The 26,614-nt window shown below is 38.5% G+C and overlaps 1 protein-coding gene across 2 annotated transcripts in view; it reads right to left on the reverse strand.

The window, feature by feature from the left end:
• BEGAIN (brain enriched guanylate kinase associated) overlaps nucleotides 1-26,614 on the reverse strand; it is a 153,607-nt gene that overhangs the window by 61,961 nt on the left and 65,032 nt on the right. The window contains exons 3-4 of one of the 2 annotated variants that reach the window (XM_082283168.1): nucleotides 16,242-16,331; nucleotides 2,573-2,734 (exon numbers count right to left, since the gene is read on the reverse strand). In XM_082283168.1, the coding sequence (XP_082139294.1) occupies nucleotides 2,573-2,734; nucleotides 16,242-16,331 (252 nt within the window). Of the gene's footprint in view, nucleotides 1-942; nucleotides 1,000-2,572; nucleotides 2,735-16,241; nucleotides 16,332-26,614 lie in introns of both variants that reach the window. The other variant, XM_082283169.1, reaches the window with a different exon arrangement.

Genomic DNA, 26,614 nt, shown 5'->3' on the forward strand with positions numbered 1-26,614 from the left:
TCCTTATGAAAACAATAGTTTTTCCTCCAGGATTCCTGTTCAGAACACCCCTTCAGTCTGTGAAATGCCTTGCTTTTGGTGAAACAATTATCTGTGTGGGCTAATCTCAGTCCTAAATATAGCCTTGTACGGGTTTACTTCTCATGTCTTAAAATAACTTTCTGTTAAAGGATAGGATGGTGACCTCGCCAAGTTGTTACTCAGGGTAGAGCCTCAAGGAAAAAACCCAGTGTGGACTTTGGAGTCCAGAAGTGGTTCCAAGCTTGGTTTTTGACGTTTTTTTAGATTTCAACTTATAAAAGCTATGCTGACCATGTCAGATAAGAGACCACTCTGAGGTATATGAAAACCCCTATCTCTTCAGTCACTTTTCAAAGCTGAACATATCCTTTACAGTCATTATTTTCAAATCTAGTCAGCACTGTTCTCCCACTGAGAAAAAAGAAAGAAGCCATCTCTAAATGTTTGTAGAGAGTTTGAAAACTTGACCCTTGAGACGCAAAAATGACTTCTTCTCTTGGGTAAAAATAGGGAGGCCTAGCAACAACACAGGCAATTCTGCGTAAATTAAGACAAATACTTTCAGAAAGGATTAGAAAAGGTATTAATTCAGCCTCTTGGAAAAAAATTTACACTTTACAGAAACAGAAATTTAATAACAGAAATGTTCTCCAGTGTACAAGTGGGATCTTGCTACACAGGGCCTATTTATTTATGAGGGGTTGAATTTCTCTCCCTGTGCAGTGAATAAAGGAAGAGGCACATAATTGAAACTAATTATACTTTGTTTTCCTCACATTGATTTTCCTCTGTGACATGTTGCTGACATGCTTTTGGATGACAGGTTTTTTTCAGACATTACCCTTCTCCAGGTTGACAAATCTAGATGTTCAACTTGCAGGATGCCTTGCTATTCTCAATAGAAACATTTTTAAAGCTCACCTCGTAAAACATTTTTGGCTTCCATTATGATATGTCTTCAGGGGAGTAATCACCTGCCTGAAACATAATTTTTAATATAAGTTTTCTTTGTAATATGGTACAATGTTCCATTAGAATATTGGAAAGTCAGTTCTGCTAATGTAATGTTCTAGTATGAGTTCTAGACTTGGCTGTGAGACCCTGGCCTGAGTTTCAAAGGGTGCTTGACTTGTTAATGCCCAGTGAAATTGATGAGAGGCTTTCTACTGACTAGGAAGCCCCTCTGTTTTAACAAGAGTGGGATGGTCAGCCCCTCTGCTGCTTTATGGCAGCTGCACAAATTCATGCTTCAAGAGAAAAGAGTACCAGTGTTCCCTGTCCTGGAATGTATTGAAGCGAAACTACATCAAGAATGAAGTTACTTTCAGTGACTCTGCTCTAAGTGAAAAGATAGGAAAAATATTGTTGACAAGAAAACTATATAGAGAACCTCCAGACTGCTCTTGATAGATGTGTGTAGATTTCAAAATCACCACAACACCTGCATATTTTAGTTTCGTTTTGAGAAACATCCCCAGTTAGAGAAGCATTTAAGTTATAAGACCACACTAGAATGTTTCCTAAATTGAGATCTTACAGACTCATTCTGTTTGAAATTTGCATAAAATGGTTTGGTTGACTCTGTTTATCAGTGGTTTTTGACATTGTTTTGGTTTGGCTTTTGCCTTCTGCAAGGAATGAAAAATATTTCCTTAGGTATTGCCCTGGAATGATTTATTCTGAATTTAGTTTTGAGTCATCCAATGAATTAACCAAATAGTTCCATTAAGATATCAGTTTAGGAAAGTCTCACAAGACATGCATTAGTGGATAATTCTAGTTTCAGAAGTTTTGAAAACAAATGAAAAAATGGATATTAAGAATCAATGATAAATTTTAGGCTAAGTCCACAGACCATTTTCATCAGTGCCATTAATGTCAGGACTGCTTGCTTAACATAATCTATCATTAGCACTACCTAGGTCCCTGGTTTGCAACAGCAAGGTACCACAGCTACACAGTTTTAAATAATAGCTTTTCACCGTCATCCCATTCTGCTTGAGGCTAAAAAGGAAATTATTTGCTATACCATAATGCAAAATGCCTTAATATTATTTGAATTGAACATAGTCTCAGCTTTGAGTGATGGAGACCCAAATTCTATTCTCTTGTATCAATGCAAAGAAGTCTAAACAAAGAAAATGAGCAAAGTCATTTAAAAAAGATGTATCTGTATATCTAGAGTATAAATAATATATATATATGTAGTGTGTTTTTAACCTTTGTATGTGTAATGCCATGCAGCACTACCCCACATGTGTGTTTATACACAAATAATGCCATATATGCACATATATAGGTGTATTTCTATTAACATATTTGCTTTTGGTACAGAGACATTTTACATATCACAGATAAATAACTGCATGTGGCATGTAATATATACTCAGGTAAATGAAATCTATATATTAAATATGAAACACGATGTGTAATCAATAAATAATAAATTACACGTTTGTGACTATATTTGTTTTTACTTAACATATGTCTTTAATACAGTCACTTTTAAAATTCTAATAATTCTGTTTATTTCAAAAAGTTCATTACTAACCTTCTCAGTTTTTCAGTTACTTTTTCAAGTTCCTCCTGAGCACGTCTCAATTCTATTTCAAGATACTGACGTGTAGAATCAAACTCCGTTTCAAGCATTTCCAGCTTATGGGTAGTGTACGATAGGCGCTTTCGTAATTCCCCCTTCTGTTCTTGCAAAGTACTAGAAAAACAAAGACCACAGCTGTAGAATTTAGCTGCTCCCAAAAAGCTTTTCATGATCCACCCTTTGACTAGTTCCCTAGAGTATAGCTTGGCCTCAAGCCAGAAAAGTGTGCTTAATAATCTGTTTACTGCACTTTGAAAATCTTCTGATTCAGACAGCTGACTATCTTCCATCTGTCCTTTCTGGTGCATTTATTGCTACTATCTCATTATCCAGAATGGACTATGTTGTGAAAAAATCTTCATTAAAATACAAAACACGGTCTAGTGTTTGGTTTCACATAGGACCTTCCATTTAGATTTATCTTGCCATACTATGACTGAAGTAGCAGGTCTCTATAGAGCAGCAACTCTAAATAAACCACCAAAAATATTTCCTTACCTAAAATCCAAATTAAAATTCTCTGGAGGAAGAAACTTTTGTCTTGTTTGATTCCATTTCCACTGCCACAGAGATGCTAGAGATCTTATTGTTCAGCATCTCGTTTGGAGAATGGTAATCAATTAATAATATCACAATTGTAAGGTTGTAGATCTTTCCCTTTTTCCCCCACTTATTTGGGAGCCAAGACTTTCCAGACCCAGGTGTAACCCCTAATTTTTCACAGTTTTTTTCACTAAAGAACTTATTGTAAAGCATCTTCACTTATGGTCTTAAACAAAACAAAGCAGGAGACTCAGGTGACCCACTCTGCATGCGCCTCTATTCTTATCTGCACAATGGAGACTTTTGTATCCTTGTCTATTTAGTTTGTAAGCTCCTCAGTCTTCTCACATTTTTGCCAGTTGAACAGCAGGATGGGATTCCTGCCAGAGCTGGATCTCTGGAGATGAATGTAACTTGGTTCAGATACAGCAACCTCAGTATGGACCTGATCACTTGGCTCCAGGTGGGACCCCTGAGGCACTATGGAACTGGGATCTGCCATCACCTAGACACAAAGTGCTACCACGGGATGCATTGTGAATTGTTTTGGGTTTTTTTAATCCTATGGTAAAAATAGTTCTTCATAAATGAATGGCAAATCTTGATTCCCTTTGATGTCAAGTGAGTACCGCCATCAGCTGCAGTAGAATAATATTTTGGGTCTTTAATTAGACAAGAGAGTTGGGAACAACATGTCGATCTTCAAGGAACACTTATCTGAGCTGTCTACAGCGTGACTGGCTTCTCCTCTTCAAGATATGATAGGAGCTCAGTAAGTTAATGCAAAAGCCTTACAATTGCTGCTTGCTTGATCCATGCAGCTTTGAGCTAGGAAACAGCCTCAGGTTTTGTCAACAGTGCTCTATTTCAATTGCATGTATGGCGTGGTTACAGTTATACTTAGATTACCACTTGTAGTTATATTCTCTTAAAATAATATATTCTAATTCAGATATTTAATGCAGCTCCACTTAATATAACCATTTAATTTTTATATTTCACTCGGTGAATTAAACTCTGAAGTTATCTAGGGAACTGAGAACCCATGCTGCTCATTTCGACATGTCCTCATTGATGATGTTACCACATCATACCGCCTTTCACTTGCTCTGCTTCTGGCCTGTTCTTGCTACTCATCTGCTTATCTTGGGAAAGAAGAGTGGTCAGTTTTCCTTCCTGTAGCATGGCAACTTGGATTTTCTTCTGTGAAGTGGCAGTTACAGTGTCAAAATTGTTTAGAGTGAAAAGAGATATGATCTCAAGTTTTCTGCTGCTCCAAAAATCTAATCACTAGGATTTGCATGAAAAGTAGACAGTAGGTCCTCCAGCTATGATTTTGAATAAAAATGCCCAGGCTGAGGCTGCTGGGCAAGTGCAGTTAATGCAAGATAAGCCAGATTAAGGAAGGCTAGAGCATCCTGCTTCACTGGGAAGTTTTGGACACAGGGAGCATAACCTTTGGGAGGAAGAGGAGCTATTGGGGTACAAATATAATGGTAATGCCAGGAGTGTTTAAGTTAATAACAGCTGGAGGCTGCTTAATAAAAGAAGAAAACGGGGAAAGTTAATCACCTCCAATAACTTTGTTTTCTGCTTCCTCATGTAGGTACTTCTTGCTTTGGGTCTCAGTTGTGAGAAGAATAAGCAGGAGCAAAACTCCTGACTCCTCAAATGAAGTTGCTTCTGCATAGACCTGTGTGCCTAGACATGTCTATGTGTGGAAACTTGGGGTTAAAAATCTGAGCTCTGTGTAAAGCTTGATCCTGAGGTGGAAGGCAGTGCTGGTCTGAGATGCTGAAATGTGTTTTTAGATTCAGATCTCGACAGTTTTGTAGGTTTTGGCAGGCTGAAGCTTGTACTAGAAGCATAAACTTCCAGCTCACTTTTTCCCTTCTAGTTCACTTTGAAGTATTTGTATTCTTGAATTCTTTGCTTTCAGAATGAGATTATTCAATCCATTAAAATAAAGACTATTCTAATGAGCTTTACTGAAAGTCTACACACATGGACTCTTCCATGTGATGTTTTGGGTAGTAAACCATAGCTGTAACTTTGTTCAAAAAAAGAAAAACTCCACTGATTAAGGCAAAACTCAGGCAGCTTCAAAGATCAAAGTTATTCCCAACCAGCAAACCATAATTCTGAAAAAGTTTTATTCATTTCCACCCAAGCTGGAAAGATGGGGTGACATTTTTAAACTCTCCCAACCCTAGGAGAACCCCTCCTCACTGTGTACTTTGATTCACCTGATACATGTTAAAACAGCTAATTGTTTTCAAGAGGATTTATAATTTTTAGATAGGAAATAATCCCTGATTTATGATGGGATTATTTAAAATACAATAGTAGATGCATAACAGTGAGTCCTTACTAAAACACAAGTTATTAGATGGAAAGGCAAAACTTTTAGAAGGAAAGAAATTATGTTCTGACAAGAATATGCTGAATGGCAAAATCTTACAGTCACTTTTATGGAAGAAGAAAAAAGAAAGAGAGAGAGAAAAGACCACAGCTGGGAAAGTGTTAAATCATCTGCTTTAATATCTGTCTTGAGTCAAGCAAGTCTGGAAAGACAGCTAACTTTAAGCAATGGCACAATGAAACTTACGCTCATGAATGGCACAATTGGGAAATTTTCCCAAATCTTAGACTGCAACCATTGAAAGGGTACTGATAGCTCTAACACTGAGAGCAGATTTCCCAGGATTCCCAAGATGGCTTTTATTTCTGCATGATTTGAGCCTTATCTAGATACATTATTGGTTGGAGGTAAACCCTGTTGTTTTCTCTTGATATTGGTTCTATATGAACAAGCATCTAAAAAGCAAAGGCAAAGCGAGTGACACAGCAGAAAGAAGAAGAGGATGCAATATATCAAATTCTGCATCTCTAATAACAGGATCAGAGCCTCAATTTTTGTTTTGTGCTAATCTAAGGTATTTAATGAGATTTTTGTTTGTTTGTTTTGTTGTTTGGGTTTTTTTTTTTTTCATATCTCAAGAAACAGATGTTCTTTTTCTGAAAACCTTCCCCTAACCATTATCTTCCCATGTCATCACATAATGACATGCTTGGATTCTCATTCCTTATGCTTTGCTGTGTTTTTTGTTCTACTAATCTGAGGCTTTCATGAGGAGGGATAAATTTTGCTCTTTATCACTGTAAATTTGATAGTGGTAATTTAACTAGAGTTGAAAAGAGGGAAAAGATAAAAAGTCAAAATATGGAGTCACAAAGTCAACCATTTAGCATGTTCCCTTTTCTACAAACCAACCAATTCCATAAATTAGCTGAATTTTTTTTCTGCTCATCACATACCAGTTAATTAGAATAGTTCATTGCACAGGTTTTTTTAATGCTGGTAAATCACTGTATTTTGATTTATAATTTATGTTCTATGGGTGTTGATCCTCATGGTTCTTTAGTTTTATATATACGTAAAACTAAGAAAATAAATACATGGGGAAAAGTACAGCCTGGAGAAATGAGAGGACTTATTTGCAAATAAAATTCTGATAGTGTTATGTTTTAGCAATCTGATAATGCTATGTCTTAGAAAATACAGATCCTATGGTCTTCCTAAAATTCTGACAGCTTCAAGGAGTATGGAATTACAGGGCAGGCTCAAAAATCCTATAGATTATTCCACCTTTAGCATAAGTGGTTGTCTATTTCTTTTAATGATCTCTAATGTACTGCTCCTGTGACAATCAGTGGTTTGCAAGTCATTACCCACTTTGCTTCATTAAAATATTTCTCTAACAACAAGGACAGTGAATACAATATTAAATATTTAGACTGGTGAAAGAAAACCTCTCAAGGGAAGCTACTTTAAAGGTTATTAAAAATTGGTCTTTAAACATTCCAAAGTAGTATTTTCACTGATTAGCTCTGTTTATATGCATAAAAAGTAAAAAATAGATGAAACATGTATTTGCACAGAAATTTGTGCCCACAAACATTATCTCAGCCTGCAGCTGTTGGTCAGGGTTAATCTGTAGTGCTGGCTGGAGAAGCTCCAGGTGAACACATTCCCACTGGATTTCAGACAAAGCTGAGATGCCACAAGATAAGGGCCTATTCTGGGGAAGGTGTGCTGGAAAACAAGCAGGTTTTCATTGTACCTGTCTGATCTTCTGCCAGCTCATCTGCCTGGCAGATGGGCTTATGACAAAGGAGTGCTGGCATGCAAAGCTGGGGATGTTCAGCAGCCTGGAGGCTAGAGGATTTCTAGGGCCTTCTACCCTCAGGTGGCCAACAAAAAGGGTAGGTTCAGGTGCTCCCTGAGCCTTTACTCCATGAGAGTTGATGTCTATGGGTCTGCCCCATCAGTGGAGTATTCCAGCAACTCCATATCTCCACCTCACTGGTCAAACTGCTTCAGCAGCACTTTCATGTCTGCCTGCCACCCCAGGGCTCTGGTTTTAGATGATTCTGCAATGTTGTCTAAAGCCAGAGCAAAACCATTTTTTTTGAACCAGGGAAATTCTCCCTGAAAGGACTGATTACATTCCTTCACACTGCTCCTGAAGTGAGTGGAAAAAAAAAAGATTAATGGTATTAGGAAGAAAATTAGCAGTGAAAGGAATGCAAAACAAAGGCAAGATAGATGCCCATGCCAAATATACTGAAAAATACCCATATCAAAGGTTCTTATATAGTGAACATTTTAATGTAGCTGTGAAATCCTAAGTACGACTAATAGCATTTTGGGGGAAGAAGCCTGTCTCAAAAGAAAGAACGTGTAAGAAGGAACTAATCTGGACTGGGGTTCGGTTCTCTGAGTTTTGAACCTGGCTGTATCACTCAAGAGAGTTAAGGCAAGACTGAGCTTGCTTACTGCTGGTCAGCTCTGGCTCCTGTTCTTAGTCAAGAGCAGGCACTATCAGGATGAAATTAATCTGACCTATTTTGCAAGCCTACTTTTAGATGAGTTGACGCAAATCTGGAAGTACCCATTTCCGTTAATTACAAAGGGAATCTAGACAAGTATCTCAGATGTAGACAATCACATCTCATCAGATAACTCCCCCTCTTCCTGACTCAGTTCTGTGTGTATGAGATGAGGTAATAGTATTGCCTTTCTTGTTTGCTTAGATGGCGTGGGGGTCCACAAAAATGAACCACTAAATGCTTTTAAAATGTTTATCAGATCTGCTTCATGTCTGCGATGTGTCACATTCTAAAATAAAACTTCATAGGATCAGGAATTTGGGAGTGCTGAGGAAAAGTTTAAAAATATATTCTGAACAGAATTAAAAAAAAAAAAGTTTTCTTCTTTTGCCCTGTGGGGTTTTATCTAGGGAAAGGTCAATAACAGTCAACCCTGTAGGTTGCTTTCTGTGAAAGAGTGTAAAGATCAGGAGAGGGTCTCCGGGAAAGGCCAAGGGAGAACATGTGCACCCAGTCATGGCAACCCAGCTTTAACCACTGATGACAGACATGGCAGGCAGCCATAGGGGCTGGGGCAGCTTTGTGCCCTTGCTTTCCTGGAAGCACTTTCCCAACACTGTAAGTCTGCTGTGGATCTCTGCAACAGATGGGTTCTTTAGCTCAAGGAATGCAGCCATCCACACCCCTGGTTTTGTTTCTGATTTTTGGATCACAGAGATGAAGATCATCAGCCAGGCAAGAGGCAAGACTCTGGGAGACACCTTCCTGACCTGTAGCTCACACCCCACGGAGCAGAAGTTGGGGACAGAAATCTCTGGGGATGTTCACAGCTGGCAGAGATGCCAGCAAGTCCTCAGTGCTTCTGTGCTACTACTCAGTGGAGCTGGACTGCATTGCCAACTTGATCTTGAGACTACCAAGGAATTTTGGCTCCAGCAGCTCTTGATGATCCACTTCTGGTGGTCTGGATTACATGAGACATTTTATTCCACTCTGGAATGGGTCTGGAGGCTGCCCAAGGTGGACATGTTGCAAGAAAGACACCCAAACCCCATCTTAGAAAGCATAGCTTTGAGATGACAGTTGTGACATTGAATCTGACCCCTCAACATTTTTTCCAAGCTGTAGTTGTTGAGAAATGAGGTCCAACACAAGTGCTTTCTAGATTAATGAAAGATTTTTAATGAATCCAATTTAATTGGGTTTCTATGTTAATCAAGTTTTGATTATGTGTTACGTGCTCAGGGTCACTGTTTCAAAAGGTTAATGCCAAATTTTCCTTGTCTGCAGTTTTTGTGTCTAACCTTGCTCTTGCTTTATCTGATTAGGAGGGGGATGGGATAAAAATACAAAGTCAAGATCCAGAGCCTGAGAATCCAACTACAGACTTGAAATTAAAATTTTATTGGGGAGAAGGATTACATGCTGCAGCTCAGACCCAGAATCAAGTCCACAAATCCCAATTCCCTTGCACTCTTTATTCAGCAGCTTCATTTGTACTTAAAGAAATTTGCTTCGGCAAATTTGTATCCATGTTCTACAATATTCATTCTCCTATAAATTCAGGCTCACACAGAGTTTGTTCAGTTTACCTATTTTTTATTTCAAATTTTTACCAAGGTCTGTCAGGACTTTTTTTTCCATTACAGCACATCCACCAAATTTCTCCATTACTTTTGAAGAAGTTTGTTAAATATTTGAAACTTTGGAGTATGAACAGTTTGCCTGTCAAATTGTATGCAGATCTCTCTTTCCTGTAGATATATATATACAAACATATTTAGACAGATAGCTTTTGGAGGAGTTTATTGCAAGTATTAAACCATTTGAATTTTCTTTGAAGTACTTCTTTTCAAAATAAACAACTTGAAGCTGGGTTTGGATTATGAGAAGGAAGGCCTATATATATGTTTCAGAACAAATGTGTGGGTGATCCAAATCTGGAGCTCAGATAGTTTCCAAATGACTGATGGACCCGTAACACAAGTAACAGAGTCCTTTTCTTAGGTTCCAGGCATTCTGGCAGAATTTAAACCAGAGAAGAGGGATCCTTTATCAGAAAAATTAGAGAGTCATTTGGAAGGGAGGTGGGGAAAAGAAAGAGATGTTTAGCAGCTGGAATGCCAAGTGCTGTGGGATAGATCCTTAGCATGAAAGTCTGCTTGAGGCACCTGTAGATTTGATATAGCTACTTTAAAACAGATATATCACTGGATTTTGAAAGGTAGCTTTTCTTTACTTTGGATGTGAGTACCTCAGTCTTTCATAATTCACACAATTAAAAATTCAGACCTGACAAGATATATCATATGGTAAATGTGTCTGAACTGTACTAGACTTGTTCATAAGAGGTAGAAAAGAGGTTTTTTTCTCTTAAAAATAAAACTGAATTATGTTTTGGTTATAATGACCTGGCAGTCTTTCATTGCAGAAGGGTGACTTCTATAACGAATATCAGAAGCCCACAGACACATCTATCCAACAAGAGCATTCAGTATTAACAATAATATGAGGTGATTAAGATATGAAAATTCAGTTACGTGTTGACATGCAAAAAACCCTTAAAGGACCATCTGTCAGCACTGAGTTGTCTTAAATGAATGCCATTATTTTCAGTGAAATGTGACATGGTTTTTAAAATAAGTTCATAATAAAGACATACAGGTTTTCCTTTATTTAAAGGTGCTATCCATAACCTAAGGCTCTGAATGGATTGAATATAAATACCATGAATAAAATTACAGCTTTCAAAAATAGACACTAGAGGTGTTTTGATTACTTTAAATGAAGTTTCTTCAGCAGACAATTTTGATTCCTCCAGTGTACTGAAAAATACAAAAGGGCAAATGAAAATGAACTGTGAGAATCCAGACCTGTGACCAGGGAGTGTGTTATTGTGCAGAGCACTAAGCAAGGCTACAGAGCAGCTCATGGAGAAGGAAGGACGTGGACTTACAAACCAGGATGTGCACTGTCACTGGGAGCCCCAGCCCGGTGCTTGGTGCAGGGCTGAGCAGAGACTGAAGGGCTGAGCCAGCTCTCTGAGGATTGATTTAATACTTCTGCTAACTTGATTTGGAACTGGAATCTTCCAAATGTGTTTCTGTCTCCTATTAATGAGATGACTATTTTTGCTTATGCGACCCTTCTGAGGTGAAATACATGAGTATGTGAGAAATGAATGCAGTGCACAGTGAAACAGCAGGAGTCTTGTGCCCAAATTCAAAGGTGACTAAAGCAGAGGGAAACATTGGAAGCAGCAGAAGTTGTTACTGCAATCTCTGCCTTCTTCCAAGCTGCCTCCTAGTGCCTCTTTTAGGCTCTCCTTAAAGTGGCAACTAATTGTTTTCAGTTCTGGCAGGTAGACTCTTGGTGGGTTAAATGCAAACCTTTAGGCTCAGTAAGTGATCCTACAGAAGTTTGAATAAGCACTGTTCCTGTTCAATTTGTTTCTCTTTATTGCTAGAAAATGAAGGGATGGAGAGCTGAAAAATATGGTTCCAAAAGAAGAAAACCAGCCTATGATTCCAGGAAGAACACATGCTTTCTGGCTCATTCTCTAGAGGTAGGAAGCACGTTTAATTTTTTTTCCATTATGAAGGACTCTGTTCGTGTTCATGCCCTACTTCATTTTATCTGCATTGTCTAAATGCTGCCAAGTGCTTGGAACATATCTGAAATGAATCAGCTGGTGAAACTGTGAGAGAAGGGAGGTAACTTCTGGCATGACAAACTTCAGACAGCATTCATCCAAGAGAGCAGAGTCATAATGACCCTGACCCTTCCTAGGGATTAAGGGATTTTCGCTGCTTGCTGCCCAGACTCTGCTCTTCACATGACTCTGGAAGAAGATTCACCTCTGTAAAAGACACTATTTCCTGGCTTCCCAGAGGCTGATAAGTTTTCATAAAATATTTGACTAGCAGAAATGGTGAGTTACAGTGTAAAGTTGCAGGGTTCGAAAGGATAGCAAAACCAGCAGCAAAGACTGCAACAAATATGTCTTGATGTAACACAGGCCATGGGGGGGGAGTGCCTCAGACAGAAACTTATTTGAAGTTGTTGGACAGTTGTTGTCTGCTTTTTAATGTCTGTCAGAATCCTACCGGTCTGCACTGCATCTCGCTAGGGAATCCAGACTATTGAGACGTGATAAGAAAGGGGAAAAAAATAGTAAGGTATTGAAAAATTGAGGAAGCAAAATTAGAAGCAGACTTCAATATGTGATTAGAAAGCTAAAGAGAGCTCTCCAGGTGATTAAACAGGCTGCCTTGAGTCGCAGTAGCTCTCCTTACAGCTTTGAGTGGCCAGCTCCTAGATTGCTTTGGTTTGTAGTCACGGATAAGCACTCCCTCTGGAAATTACTGAAAGCAGCCTGCCACATCAGCTCACAAGCTTATAAAGTTATATTTTAATTGTGTTATTAAACCTTTCTCACTTTTGTTTTTGTCTGTTTATTTCCCTGATTCATCTGGATCAAGCTGTGCTGGAACAGAAGTGTGGTTCCTCCTGAATTGTGCAGTTTATTTGTAATAGGAATGTAATGAGAATGGGTGAAGCCCACTTCCCAGAAGCAATCTGAAATTGATCTTATTCTTTCTATTAAAGGACTGAGGTTGGAAGTGTGGTAGGGGAATACTAGAGAAATGTGCTTTAGCAGTAGGGATAGAATTTTGTTCCTGTTTTATTTGGTATAAAACATCCAGACATAGGTTAACGGACAGAGGTTATAATCTCTGTTCTCACCTTAACTATTTCATTCCTTTCTATTTTCTTCCTTTCCCAATCCTTTTCTCTTTCCTCTGATTTGAAATTCATCTTTGTGTGGCTCAAGGGACTCATTTAGGTGGGTTGGCTTAACACTTTCCATCAGAAAGTTTATGCTAAACTGCTGAAAAAATTAAATATGCTCTTTTGGCTCTAGAACCAGTCAGACAGAATTACTATGGGACTGCTGGTAGGGGAGGAACTGCAGATGCTATTGTTTTTCTTCCATTACAAGCACTATATATTACATTATTTGAGGAAATTACTGAATTTTCCTTTTAACTATATCCATTACAGTTGCATCCTGATCCTCTTTTGTGACAGAAGTCATACAAGACAGAAGCTCCTGTTGTATCTCTAACTTGAATCCATAGGTGCTTGCCTTTAAAAAAGTGCCCATATTACTCCTAAAGAGCACAGGAGGTAATGCTGCTCTTTCTTGACCCTTCAGACACCTTCAGTGGTCATCAGTGCAATCAGTTCCACTGCAGTCTCTGTTCTTTAGCATTTGTTTCCCCTCACACACAGCTGTATGATATTGCTTAAGTGACATGCCAGAGAGGAGAGCTCCGGGCACTTTTGGGAAGGTTTTCTGGCAGTAGAGTAGATCACTGGTTTGTTAACACAAGCAAACAATTAAATAAATTAATAATTTGATTTAATAATTTGATTAAGTAATACTCCTAAGCCTGGACACACCCAAATTCTCAGCTGTGCACATGTAATTCAGATTCTGAGGTAAACTATTACTACACATAGACTCATGTATAAGCTGTTGAACAGGAACAATGAGAGCTACTGGCTCGTACCTGAATGAACTTATTTTGCCTGAATATTTCAAGATATTTTTAGTTTTCCTACAATAACAAACGATCCTCAGCTCTTTGATCAACTTGATATTACAGCAAAAGAAAGGAAGGAAAAAAAGAGAAAGGAGTTGCCATCTGTCATCTGTGGCTAATTATTTCAAGCCCTACCTTGTTTTATACACTGCAGCACACTATTTTGGGACTTGTTAACTGAGAAGTCTTCTACTCTGCAAGAGTATAAATGAGTTCACCTCTAGCAAGTTCCCCACTGCTCAGCATGTTGTGCCATCATCTCACACAGCCTTCCTCCCAGCTGAATGTCATAATTTATTAGTTCAGTATTTTATCCTGCTCCCCTGGCTGCACTGGCTTTTCAGTGTAAGATTCTGTTTTGTCACCTCTTTTGTGGCTGTATGGGAAAGGAGAGGGAACAGGACTGCATTCCTCCAGATGCTTGTTGCCAGTCCCGCACCTTGACACTGGCTTTTGGGTAATTTTTGGAGTGAGCCAGCAAATGAAGGAGCTCTCTGCAAATGTGGAGGAACCAAATCAGGCAGCAGGTGTTCATCTGAAAAGTTGCTCACGCTACTCATGTGAAAAGCAGTGCACAATGTGCTCCTTCAGACGAGACCCAGGAGCGCTCTGATTCCACCTCCCCTGTGGACGTAGCACCCCAGAGAACTGTACAGAGTGAGGAAGCAGATTCATTACTCCAGACTTTCCCAAAAATTCCTCTTGTGCCTTGAGATGTGGATTACATAAACACAGGCCATATATTTTGGGGTTTTTTTGGCATCTTATAACTAAACTACTTCCGCATTCTGGACGAATCAAAACTTAGGTTTTTACTTTAACTCTCTTGCTGATACTGTTACTGCTTTCTCATTAGATTTTAAAGGTTAAGGTGCATCAGGCTGGATAAAATAGAACCTATCCTCATTTTGCCATACTCACTATCTTTCATTTTACCAAACAAATGTTTGGGGTTTTTTATTAGTTCCTTCAGCGAGGTGGTATTTTTCAAAATAACTTGAAAGCAAGTTTCCAGATATATTTTTACAGCCTAGATAGGTTGAAACAGTGTGATCAAGATCAGAGTTAATCAACAGGAAAGAAACAAGCTGGCTTTCAGGAAATACAAAAATTCCTCTAAAAATTTAGATCCTTGAGAGCTTTCCAAAAAGCAGGCAGGAAAATGAAAATTATCTTTCAATGGCTGTTTATTTTATTTTTTTTTTATGAAATGGCTAAATAGCCTGAGCTAAAATCCTGGATTTGTGCATTTTAAGTTGTAGTATACATGGCGATAAACTGTGGTATTGTCCTCTACAAGAGCAATCTTTTTTTTTATTTTGTAAATAACAACTACAAGTAGACAGTGGTGGTAGGAAAAAAAGATATTTTTTTAGTGAGCTCTACAAAAAGATGACGAAGTATCACCCCAAGACTCAGAACTTCCATGTGGACATCCATTTAAAAACAGAATGCAAGACCAAACTCAGTGATTACACTGTGGATGTATGAATTTGTTCTGATTTTAAAGGATTTCCAAATATCTAACCAAGTTGGAAGTTTCACTTCACTGATCATCTCTTGATTTTAGCAAGAACAAGCAGTAGAGAAAAGCTATTTTTGCATCAAGCTCCAGGTAAGAGTAGAATGTATCTGCAGAATCCCAGGGGATTGAAAAGCAGGAATTCAAACCACTTTTCCAAGATTGCTAAGTTTTTTACTCCACACAGTGTAGACCATGGGAAAAATTACCAAAAAGAATCTCACTTATGTCTTCCTTACACTAGCAGCACACTTAAGATGAAAATTCTCACGCATTATTCAGAGAAAATCAATATACTGCAAGAACCAATCTGAAGCTCAGTCTGTCTTTATTTTTTAACCTAATTACTTTCTTAGTTTGAAATATATTACAATATTTCATATGTCACTGTAAGGATAGGATTAGTGAATGACATTTCTTCTACATACCTGCCACTTGGAATAAAGTCAAGCAAAAAAGAACAAACAGTGCATTCAGGAGAAAAGTAGAAGAGAATTTAAGAAAAATATGGAAAACTGAGTCATTACTTAAACTTATACTACATGCTGCATAGAAATATAAACCAGGATCAGTCATAACTCCCCCATCCTTTCAGTATTCTGTACCTATAGCATTGAAAAAATCCTTAGTTCAGGAGACCCAAAATTAATGTAAACCTGATAAAGGAAAGAGAATATATATACATACCAGCAATTAAGGAAGGGGGTGAACTGCCCAAATAACTGTGGTATCAACAGTGAAATGCAATGTGCCTGTATTGTAAAACTACTTCATCAGAAAAGGGATTAATTGGTAGTAGGCAGCTGTGGATTTTGCAGCTTCTAAAACAACTTTCAGTTTTTATGCATGTTACTAACAATTATTACAGGCTTGGCTGAGGCAAGCATCTAGAGTAGTATAACAAACAGATCTGCTGTTACTCCCCTAGTCCAGAAAACACAGTGGCACTGAACAATGAGAGACCACAGACTGACACGAAGAAATGAAACATTTTTAAGGACATCAGAAAGTTAGAAAGAAAGCATAACTTCACAAAACATCACTTATTAGTTACCTGTCCCAGAGAGTAGGTGAAGATTTTGCGAGCCTGCCCTGGAGAATTCTAGGTTGCCATAGGCATGTTGGCACCCAGGAATTTCGTACCCTGTAGCATGAATAGAGGATAAACCATGGCTAGGTGTGGCTCATAAGACATACGAGTGATAACCTAGCTAGATTTGCTGCATATTAGAAGGCTATGGCATAATTTGGTACTAATTATTATTCAGGATATCTTACTTTAAAGCAGTATTAAAACTACAAAACAGAGTGATGCTACAGCACACACATTTAGAAATTTTCTTGTGTGACTGTTGTAGGTCAGAAAAAGCATTTACAATTGACCTTGTGACAGCTCTAAATGGGTGCTACTCCATTTATTTTACTGGAGAAGCATTTGGTCTTCAGGTTTGTGAATCAAGCCCTTATATTTTTGCATTGTAAAAACATCAGCTTAAACAAATTTATGCTTCATTGAAAGAGGGTCATCAAAATGCCTTCTGAGCACCATAGTGAGAACATGTTTAACAGTGTTAATTGAATCTGGGCTGAGGTTCAAGTCCCACATATCAGGTTCTGTGCTCATCTACCAGCAGCAGAACAGTAGCTGCAAAATGTTTGCTGGTAAAGAAAAGCACAAAGAGAAGCAATCTAAACTAGCAATAGAAACTATGAATAACACACAGCAAAAGCAGATCCTGAGCCCAGTAGAAGGACGAGGCAGGCAAATTAGCAATGAGAACTGTTGCCCAACATTAGCATCAAGCAATGCTGGTAAGATTCAAAACAGTCTGTGCAGTCCTTAGTCAAGCAAATCCTCACTGAAGTCAAAGGTGTTTTTTCCTGAGTAAGCTCTAAGCAAGGACTACAATATTTGGCCATGCAGAATACCTCATACAGTATTTCTTTATTCCTTTGCAATATCAGAAGTGCAACATAACATGCCTGGAAGGACAAACTCAATAAAAAAATCAGTTTTTCCTCACCCAAGCATATCCATATTCATGAACCAGAATTTTTGCATAAACTTTCCCTCTGGTCAGTGATCACTACACATGCAGAAAATCCTACCCATCAATTACCAGTGGGTACTGCAAAGTAGGGATCTTCTGGACCATGAACATACCTTTACATACATGACATATTCCAGGAGTGCTACAGAGAGCAGCAGAGAATCTCAGTGTCTGTGGGAAAGGATAACCCTGCTGAGGCTCTTGCCACAGCTCTGAGTCTGCCCTGGGTTTGGCTTCATGTCAAGGACTACTGGCAGTAAGATGATGGTCTTTGAGACACTGAGGAAAAGCCACAAGCGAATTTCAGTCTGTTACTTTAGTCATACTGAGTTGTACCTAAGGAAAGAGCATTTAAGCATCTTTTAACTTCTTCCATACTGGACTTGGATTAAGCGTGTGAAGACACCCAGGGAAGACATAAAAATGTGAGGGCCCAAGTATTAAGTGCTGCCATTGCATGAATTCACAGCAATATCAACTTTGAAATCAAACTGAGGGTGAGAATAAATCTATGTTGTCTGACACCTCAGTACTGTTTGTTCTCCAGTGAACTGTCAGTGTTACTTTGGATTATGTATCTTGCACAGCTTTTTTGATGTTCTCAAAGTGCAAATGTCATAATCAATAGGTAAGTACATATTTAATACACACAGTTCTGTGGCACTTCACTATGCCTTTTCATTCTCAGCTATGGATATTAGGAAACAGTCAGTTGTAGGAACACAGTTTTGGAAATGGTCTTTACCTGGCTCTCCATTTAGTATTTGCATACTTTTACATACAAAATTGTAAAGTGCTCCTAAAAATCATCTGAGAAACCTTAATATTGAAAAAATACCCAACCAAACAAAACAGGGAATCTAGCCACAGGTTTTTCCAGAATGAGCAGAGGTTTTTCAAGCCAGTACATTTTGCATATTTCTCTGCACTTCATTGAGAAACCCTCTATAAGAGTGTTCTGATGAAATAACAAAACTTGAAAATCCTGAGATGGCTTAAATGAAAACATTAGTATTTTCAAGCCTGCAAAATTAATTAAATTTGGGCTCTTGGTGCAAAGAAGCCATTTGAGCAAGGAGAAATCTCTGCTGCCTTCAGATCCAGAGCAAGTTCTCATCCATATAGTCTTAATCTAATCTATTACTGATATATAACATCTATACTGATATGTAATCTAACCTTTTACTGATATATAGCAAATGGCTTTGCCATAGGTAATCTTGACAAAATATTTTAAGGCTGTGACGTTCTGAGATGTTTTGACAGAGATGGGAGCGATGTAAATTCCACTTTAGCTGTTTGTTCAGTGTTTTTCCTGACATTGTTTTTGTAGTAAGTCCCATGTAATTGCTCCATAAATGAGCTAATGCAGAGAAAAGCTCTCTGCTCAAAATGTAGTGGATCTTTCAAAAGCTCCCCAAAGGGATTTAATAACATCCTGTCTCATATAATCAGTGTCAGTTGTAGTCAGTCTAATCCTATTCTCATATGCAAGGTTGAAAAATAATTAGTAATGGTAAGATTTATTTGCCTGATATTAAACCACAAAAATTAATTTGTCAGCCTCTACAGTTTACATGGGATATTGTTTTAGCACTGGCAAAAAAAGAAATCAGCAAAACAGACAAACATTTTTGTCTAAAACAACTGCAAATTTTAAAGGAGACAAAATGGGAAAATCTCCAGTTTTGTTACTGTGTTGCTTCCCTTCTGAAACAACATTTATAAGAAATTTGTAAGTATTTCAAATAAGGAACCAGCCTATTCAAAAAAAATTGTATAGTCACTCCAGACAATTAGTAGTTTACTAAAGGAAAAATGCCAGTCCCAAAAATCTGATTATGAAGTTTTTCAGATTATCAAATATTAAAACTACTTTTTATTATGCCAAGGCATGATAAAGCAACTAATTTTCCTCTTCTTTCTCCAGATCTCCCCTTATGCTTAACTGATGTGATTGAGATTGACTCCAGTGTCAAGTGAGGTTGGAATTTGGACACAGTGTTGTAATAGTCTGTGTTTCCTTGTCTTGTCCTAGAACATGCAGTATGTTACTTCGAATACTGTCTGTGGCTCATCTGGCAATAATCACAGAGGATACTTACAGATCTATAGCAAATTTGGAAAAAAAAAGGTGTGGGTATCTCAGTGAAACGTGATCAACACTGTCTAGAGAAGAACAGCTAACAATTCATCAGTTTTGGTGCCAGAAGGTCATTGATCCACTGTGCCTAGAATAGACATATACAGACTGCTATGCCTATTTAAGAAACAATTTGATAAGAAAAGTAAATGCAATGCCCTGTATACTACCCTCTCCATATTCTGTAGGTGGTGAATAAAATTTTTTTCAGTTCTTTCTGAAGCTGCAGCTTGAAGACGAGTGTGAGAATCTGTGAGAGAAGCCATTCCTCAGGAACCAAGGTCAGTGCAGAAGGAGTGTCAGGAGGTGCTCCAGGAGCTGGAGCATGGGCAGCCCATGGTGAGAGAACTGTGCCCCTACTGTCTCCCATGGGAAGGGCTCCACACTGGAGTAGGGAGCGTGAAGAGTCGTCACACTGAGGAGGAAGGAGTGGCAGAGAGAAAGGATGAACTGACCACAGCCCTCATTAGTGTCCTCCTGTGACACTTGAGGGGAGGAGATAGATGAGAGTGAAGGAGGGGGGGGTGGTGGGAAGGTGTTTTTAGATTTTATTTTCTCATCATTTTTCTCTTATTTTATTGGTGATAAACTAATTTCCCCATGTGGGATCTGTTTGGCTTGTGATAGCAACTGGTGTGTGATCTGTCAGCACATGAGCCTTTTATAATATTTTCTCTCCCCTCCCTGTCCAGTCGAGAAGGGAAGTGACAGGGCAGCTTTGCTGGGCACCTGGTGTCCAGTCAGGGTCAAACCACAGTAGGAGAATTCACATGTCTATTTTGCAAATGTCAAATGCAAATCTGAAAGATTTTTGTGTAATAATGTGTTTTTCAGAAGTTGGAGGATTTTGTGGTTGCTCTACTCGTGAGTAGAAGACTTAGTGAGTAGATTTAAGCAGTCTTCAAGAAAAAGTCTCCCCTAATATCACACCTGTTAAAGGGAGAAGGATTTTCTGTAAAGCAGCAAGGAATGTATCCCCGTCTACATTTTAGCTTAAAGTCAGTGATTTTTAAGACATGAAGGGGATTTGAAAGTCACCTTTAAACTGGGTTGTGCTATTATGATTTCTGTGCTTGCCCAATTTAGCCCTATTTTACACTGCTACAAGGAACTTAAGCACAAGAACTGCTATTTTTGCTTCTATTAACACCATAAAGCTATTTTGAGGGCATGCTTTTATAAATACTAATAACCTGAGATGAAACATTGACAGAGCAAGCTGGGAGAACCACAGGGACACCTTGGAACATACTGTCACGACTCTACCTCTACATCCCGTCCTCATTGAGAAGGCACGTGGCACTGATGCTGATTTAGCATCACAGACTTGCAAGATGCTGTCAGCTGTGCTTTCCTTCTACCTACTTTCCTACCAGTCACGCCAGTGTAGGTAACTGGCTGTCATCTCCATGGAACAAAGGCTGGAGCTAATAAAAATGTCAAACAATCCATTTTCTGTGAGGGGGTGGTAGTTCTATTCCTGGAGTTACCAGAACTATCCATGACCACAGCATTAAATAGTGTAAAACTGCTGCAGGGACTGCAACAATATATGTTAATGAACATTTTAAGTATAACTCCCTAGTTGGAAAGCAGGGTCCTATGGAACCAGGCATCCCACCAGCTGGGGTAATCTGCTGGGTCTGGACCAAGAGCTCTGCAGTGCAGACACAGATGCTAACAGAGTGTGTGAGACTATAAGGAGGCTGGGAATGTCCGTGAAGCAGAAAAGGGAGGAAGATGAGGACACCTGTAATCAGTGAAGTTAATACCTCTTTTGTGACAGTATAGGAATACAGAGATGTTGCTCAGTTTAACGCATTGCAGGAGAGGGTGTTTCCCTGAAAAAGGCCTGCTTGCTTCCCTACCTCTCAGTAACTTTCTGACCAGTCACAACTCCCACTTTTTCCTCATCCTATTTCTTGTCGGTTTTTTGCCTCACTCTTCTAACAAGCTCCTGCTATGGCTTCTCTTCATCTACAGCTTTGTCCATTGGTTTAATCCCCAAATTAGATGTTTCTTGTATGGCCACTGGGTCCTCTTGGTCCATCACCTGCTGCACCTGGTGAGAGACCACATCCATGTGCCTTCTTAGGAAGCCAGACACTACAAAAACTTCACCTGCCATAAAGAGTTAGGGAGGAAGTCTTAGTCTTGAAACTCTAGGATCAAGAACACTTGACTGAGATTGAACCTGTGTGAGATCTAGTTTAGAAACTAATACTTTTGAAGTCCACAACTTCACAAGTTTGTAAAAATCATAGAAATATAGAACGATTTTGGTTGGAAGAGACCTTAAAGATCCTCTAGTTTAAACTCCCTTGCCATGGTCTGGGACACCTTCCACTAGACAAGGCTGCTCAAAGGCCCATCCAGTCTGGCCTGAGCAATTCCAGGGATATGCCATCCATAACTTCTTTGGACAACCTGAGCCTCACCATCCTCACAGCAAAGAATTCATTCTTAATATTTAATCTAAATTTATTCTTTTCCACTTTAAAGCCATTCTTCCTTGTCCTATCACTACATGCCCCTCTCAAATGTTCCTCTCCTGTAAGCCCACTCTAGGTACTGGAAGTCCCCCAGGTCCTTCTCCTCAGGGCTGTTCTCAATCCATTCTCTGCCCAGCCTGTACTTGTGCTTGGGATTACCCTCACCCATATGCAGGACCTTGCTCTTGGCCTTGTTATAGTTCACAAGGTTTGCTTGGGCCCACCTCCCACCTCTGAAGCCTGTCCAGGCTCCTCTGGATGACATCCCTTCCCTCAAATGTGCCAACTCCACCACACAGCTCAGCGTTGTCAGCAAATTGCTGAGGGTGCACTGAATCCCACTGTCCATGTTGATGGCAAAGATGTCAAACAGTATCTTTATTCCTCACAGAGGCATTTAAGCTGGCCTTCTGTTAAAGCCAAACTACTGGCCAGAGGGTCTGGAATTCCTTTGTGCTGCTTTTCAGGTGACCTCCTACTGACATGTGATCCCTCTTCAGGCTCTGTTAAAGGCACTGACATCAAACTGGTGCAGCTGGGATGGATTGAGATTCCTGTCCCTTCACAACATCAGTTTAAAGCCCTTTTCACAAACTTTCCAAGCCTATGCTAACTATAACACAAATTCTTGACACTCTGGAAAGCTCCTTGGAATATTTTAGGTCCCAGATGCAAAGCAGGTTGGTTGAGGTGTTCCTAATGAAAAAAAGTAATTGCTATGAGTAAACACGCTTTTTTTTTCTTAGTTATATTTTCTGAAATAGCTGAGGCATTTTAACACAAAAATGTGGCATACAACATTCCAATTGATACAGTCAAAATTTTGCAAAGTGTTAAGAAATCTGTCAGTGGAAAATTTTGGGTAGTCTCAGTGATGAGTAATGCTGCTGGGTCACCACATCTCCCTTACCTACCTATTTATCCACCTATATTTATCAAACCATGTGTGTGGCCTTTTATGAAGTAAACATGTAAGAATATGCATACACATATGTGTATGTATATGTATGTACATACTTTAAATCCACTCTTTTCAGGAAATATATGAGGAAAATAGTACACAAAGCCTTTAAAATGCCATTCTTATGCTATAAATACACAAATGAATAATTATCACTCTATTAGGCGGGGTGAGCAGTTGTGGTAGAATTGGAGTTATTTGCAGTGTTTGATTTTGTTTGTTGAACCCTTCAAATAGTTGTGTCGCCAAAATACAAATTACATTTCATTCAGACACAAAGCAGTCAGTTCAATAGAGGTGTATGAACAAAATATAGGGATTTATGACTAATGAATTAATGAACTCTGTTCTCAAAATGCTAAGATGCCTTACTCTCTGTATGATAACATAAGCTAATCAGTTTTCCATAAATTTCTGATATTTAAAAACAGATTTAAGCTCTCAAAAGTACCTGTGGAAACAGATCACATTTTTCCAAACTTTTGCTTTATTGCGTTAATGGGGTACTCCAATATTGGCTTTAAGCTAGTGGGTTATTGCAACAAAATCCAAGATTTTGAAGCTTTGCATGCTTGGTGATCACTTTTCTTGGTATCACTGTGGCATTATATTTTGGCTATATGACTTCAAATTTTGTCAGTCTTTAAATGCTTGAAATATACTAACAGATCTGAAATTTAATAGCTGGCTGAGTACAATTTTACTGATTATTAGATTTGCAGGAGAAAAAGAGAAACAGGTGCAGAAACACTCCCTCCTGCAACTGCAGAAAAATATGATAGGAATTAGTCATTCAGTATCTGCATGGAAATAATCATAAATTGTTAATAATATTTCATTTTGAGTCTCCTGCTAGAGAAGCTGATCATCTGCATATTGTGAAAAACATCAGCTAGCTTTACTGTCCTACAATTTATAAACTATTGCTTTAAAATAAAAACAGTCACTCTTTTAAGGGTTAGAGATCATCTTTGCAATATAATTCAATGACAGCTGATAGTTTGTATGCTGCTTAAACACATTTTATTATTATTTCCAGTGGGAAGCAATATCCATAAATGCCTTGTGTAGGTGCCAAAACACACCTGTTGTTTGTGGACATTTCCCATTGGGACTATACCTGCTAGTGTGTTTTGTATGTGTCCTGAAGGGTCAGTATTAGCAGTGGCTCTCCAGTGCTGCCAATGATAATACACAACAGCTTCTCTGAGGCATTTATTTTTATGATGAGTTTTTGCATAATGGCAGGAAACAGTTTTCATGAGGAATGATTTTCCACATGCAGGAAAATAAATATCAGATTGACCTAAGGGCTGCTCTTTCCTTCATTTCCATTGGGTGCTTTTCTTCATCTAGCTGAATAAGAGTTGTTTTTAATGTAATTAGACCATCACGAATCATTCCCCCCCTACTTTTCCTCTACCATAAATGCTTTGTTCCAGTGTCCCAGCAGCAGATCTGTATTTTTTTCATCCTTTTTTTATGGTTTTACTTCAGGCAATCTTTACAACACTACAGCTGCCATGTCTGAGTACACTTAAAGTTTGTTTCAATGTGGAGAACATTATGGGGTAGCTGTCAGTAAGCATCAGGTTGAGAAGACTTCTCTGTCTACACATTAATTTTTATCAATCTTAAGGAGTCAAATTTGGAAAGATATTTTGGTATCCTAGTTTGGAATATTAAGGTACTTAAGGTATCAGCTGCATAAATTAGTAATATATTAAAGTCTACCTTCTAAATCCTCTATTGCCAGTGTAATTTTCCCTTTCAACAGTCTTCCTTGGAGCCTCTAAGTTTGGGAGCTTTAGATAATCACTGAGTCATTTTGTCATCTAGGAATGCACTATGTAAGAGGTCTTCTCTAAATATATGGATGTATTTACTGCATACATCAACTGTGCTTGTATTTATATTTCATACCTTTTCCAAAATCTGCTGTGATGATTTTAAGCAGGGGGATGTGAATGTGTGAATAAAATCATACTGAATATAGAGTAGGACTATCTTTACTGAGAATAGCAGCTCTTTTGTGCAAAGACTGGTCTGTGCTTTCAGAGTTCCAGCAATCCATGCCTGGTGCCTCCAGAGAATCTAATAATTACAAGGCATTCCTTTAAAATTACACACGTTTTACATAGTAAGTCGAATAAGGCTAACAATTAAGACTGAAACATATTCCTTTAGCCATAAAGAGGTATCCTAAATTATATCTGGTGGTTCAGTAACTTTCATTTAGTCACTGAATGCAGTGCTAAAAAGGCTTTTAGGCTAAAGATCTGTTTTCTAAGCAGCTCCAGGAAACTATGGTGTGAAGTGTTTCAGCAAGAGAAGGAATGTTGGCATACTGGACAAAGGGCAGTGATGTCTCTGGGAACATTATGCAGAATCTCAGCCACCCTTTTTCAAGAGAGGGATTCAGTCTGGAAGAGATGCACAGAAAAGGGTTTCTCTGAGGCAACTTAGGAAACCAACTCAAAGTAAAGTTTGTCTAGATAAGTCAAAAAAAAACCAAAAAACCAACCAAAACGGAGTGGGGATGTGGCTGATATTGTAAATGTAACAGGGAAGGGCAAAATTTATTTCCTCTAAAGAAAAGTGATGGTTTAAGAAGAAACTGATAATGATTACATTTTCTACTGGAATTTAGAACATTTCTAATGACAGAATATGATTCTGAAACAGCCTTTCAATAAGAGTAGCAGATAGAGAACCACTTGGAAGACGGAGCATCTGGATACCTGTAATCCAGTTCTGTACCTGTAAATGGAGCTCACTTTCCCTAAATGTCCAGGTTCCTAAATGTCTTTTTTCATAAACTGATTTTTCACAAAAAGGTTATTGTTGATAGATATTTTCTAACAATGGATCTCAGCCCTTCAATATATCACTCCCTTCAGTAATTGGTACTTGTGGGAGAAAGATCTAGGCACCATATCAGTACTGCCAATGACTGGAGTCAGAAATGGAAGAAACATCATTGAAAAAACAGTCTTACCTTTCAGAACCTGATGCAGTTAATAAATTTGTCATTTGATCTCTGTTAGCAATGCATTTATAAGTTCAACACTTTAATGTGTTTACAATACGAATGCTCTGCTACAGAGCAGCTGAATTTACAATTCAGAATTCTATGATTACAGAGATAATATCTAGAGAAACATTCCCAGGAGATGCTTCCAGGCAGCTTAAAATCAATAGACATGATGGGTATTTTACATCTGTTCAGATTTTGCTTCTGGTTTGGCTATTACAGCCCTTATCTTTTACCCCTGAAGAGCATGGGTTCTTCCACTGTGGATAGATTTCTGCGTTCCTTTTGCTGAGAAAATTAAGCAGTGAGTGATCTGCTTCAGAAATCTGCTCACTGGAGAATTGGTAAATATGCATGTAAACAACTGCCCTAGAGTATAATCTGAGCTATTTTTATGTTACAGTTTGGTAGGCTAGAAGAAGGAATTAATTAAAACAAGAGAGAATAGACTTCAGAAATTGTTTTTCTGTCTCCTCAGAAACCCAGTCAAGGTTTCCTCCTCTGCTTGCCACCACAGATTTAGATTATTTTTGTTAAATTCTGATTTTATTGACTAATTAATTCAGCACTGACTGTACCACTGGTGAAATGATTCAATGAAATTGCCTGGGCTAGCCAGGATGACGTTTATCCCTTGTATACCTGTGCAAGTTGTCTCAGTCCATCTCGCACTCTGTGGTGCTATTTGAATTGATTCTTCCTAGTTTTACATGCCTTCCATTATACAGGACAGATTTTCTGATGTC

Source organism: Coloeus monedula, assembly GCF_965178545.1.
Source record: "Coloeus monedula genome assembly, chromosome: 6".
In the NCBI taxonomy this organism is placed as follows: Eukaryota; Metazoa; Chordata; class Aves; order Passeriformes; family Corvidae; genus Coloeus; species Coloeus monedula.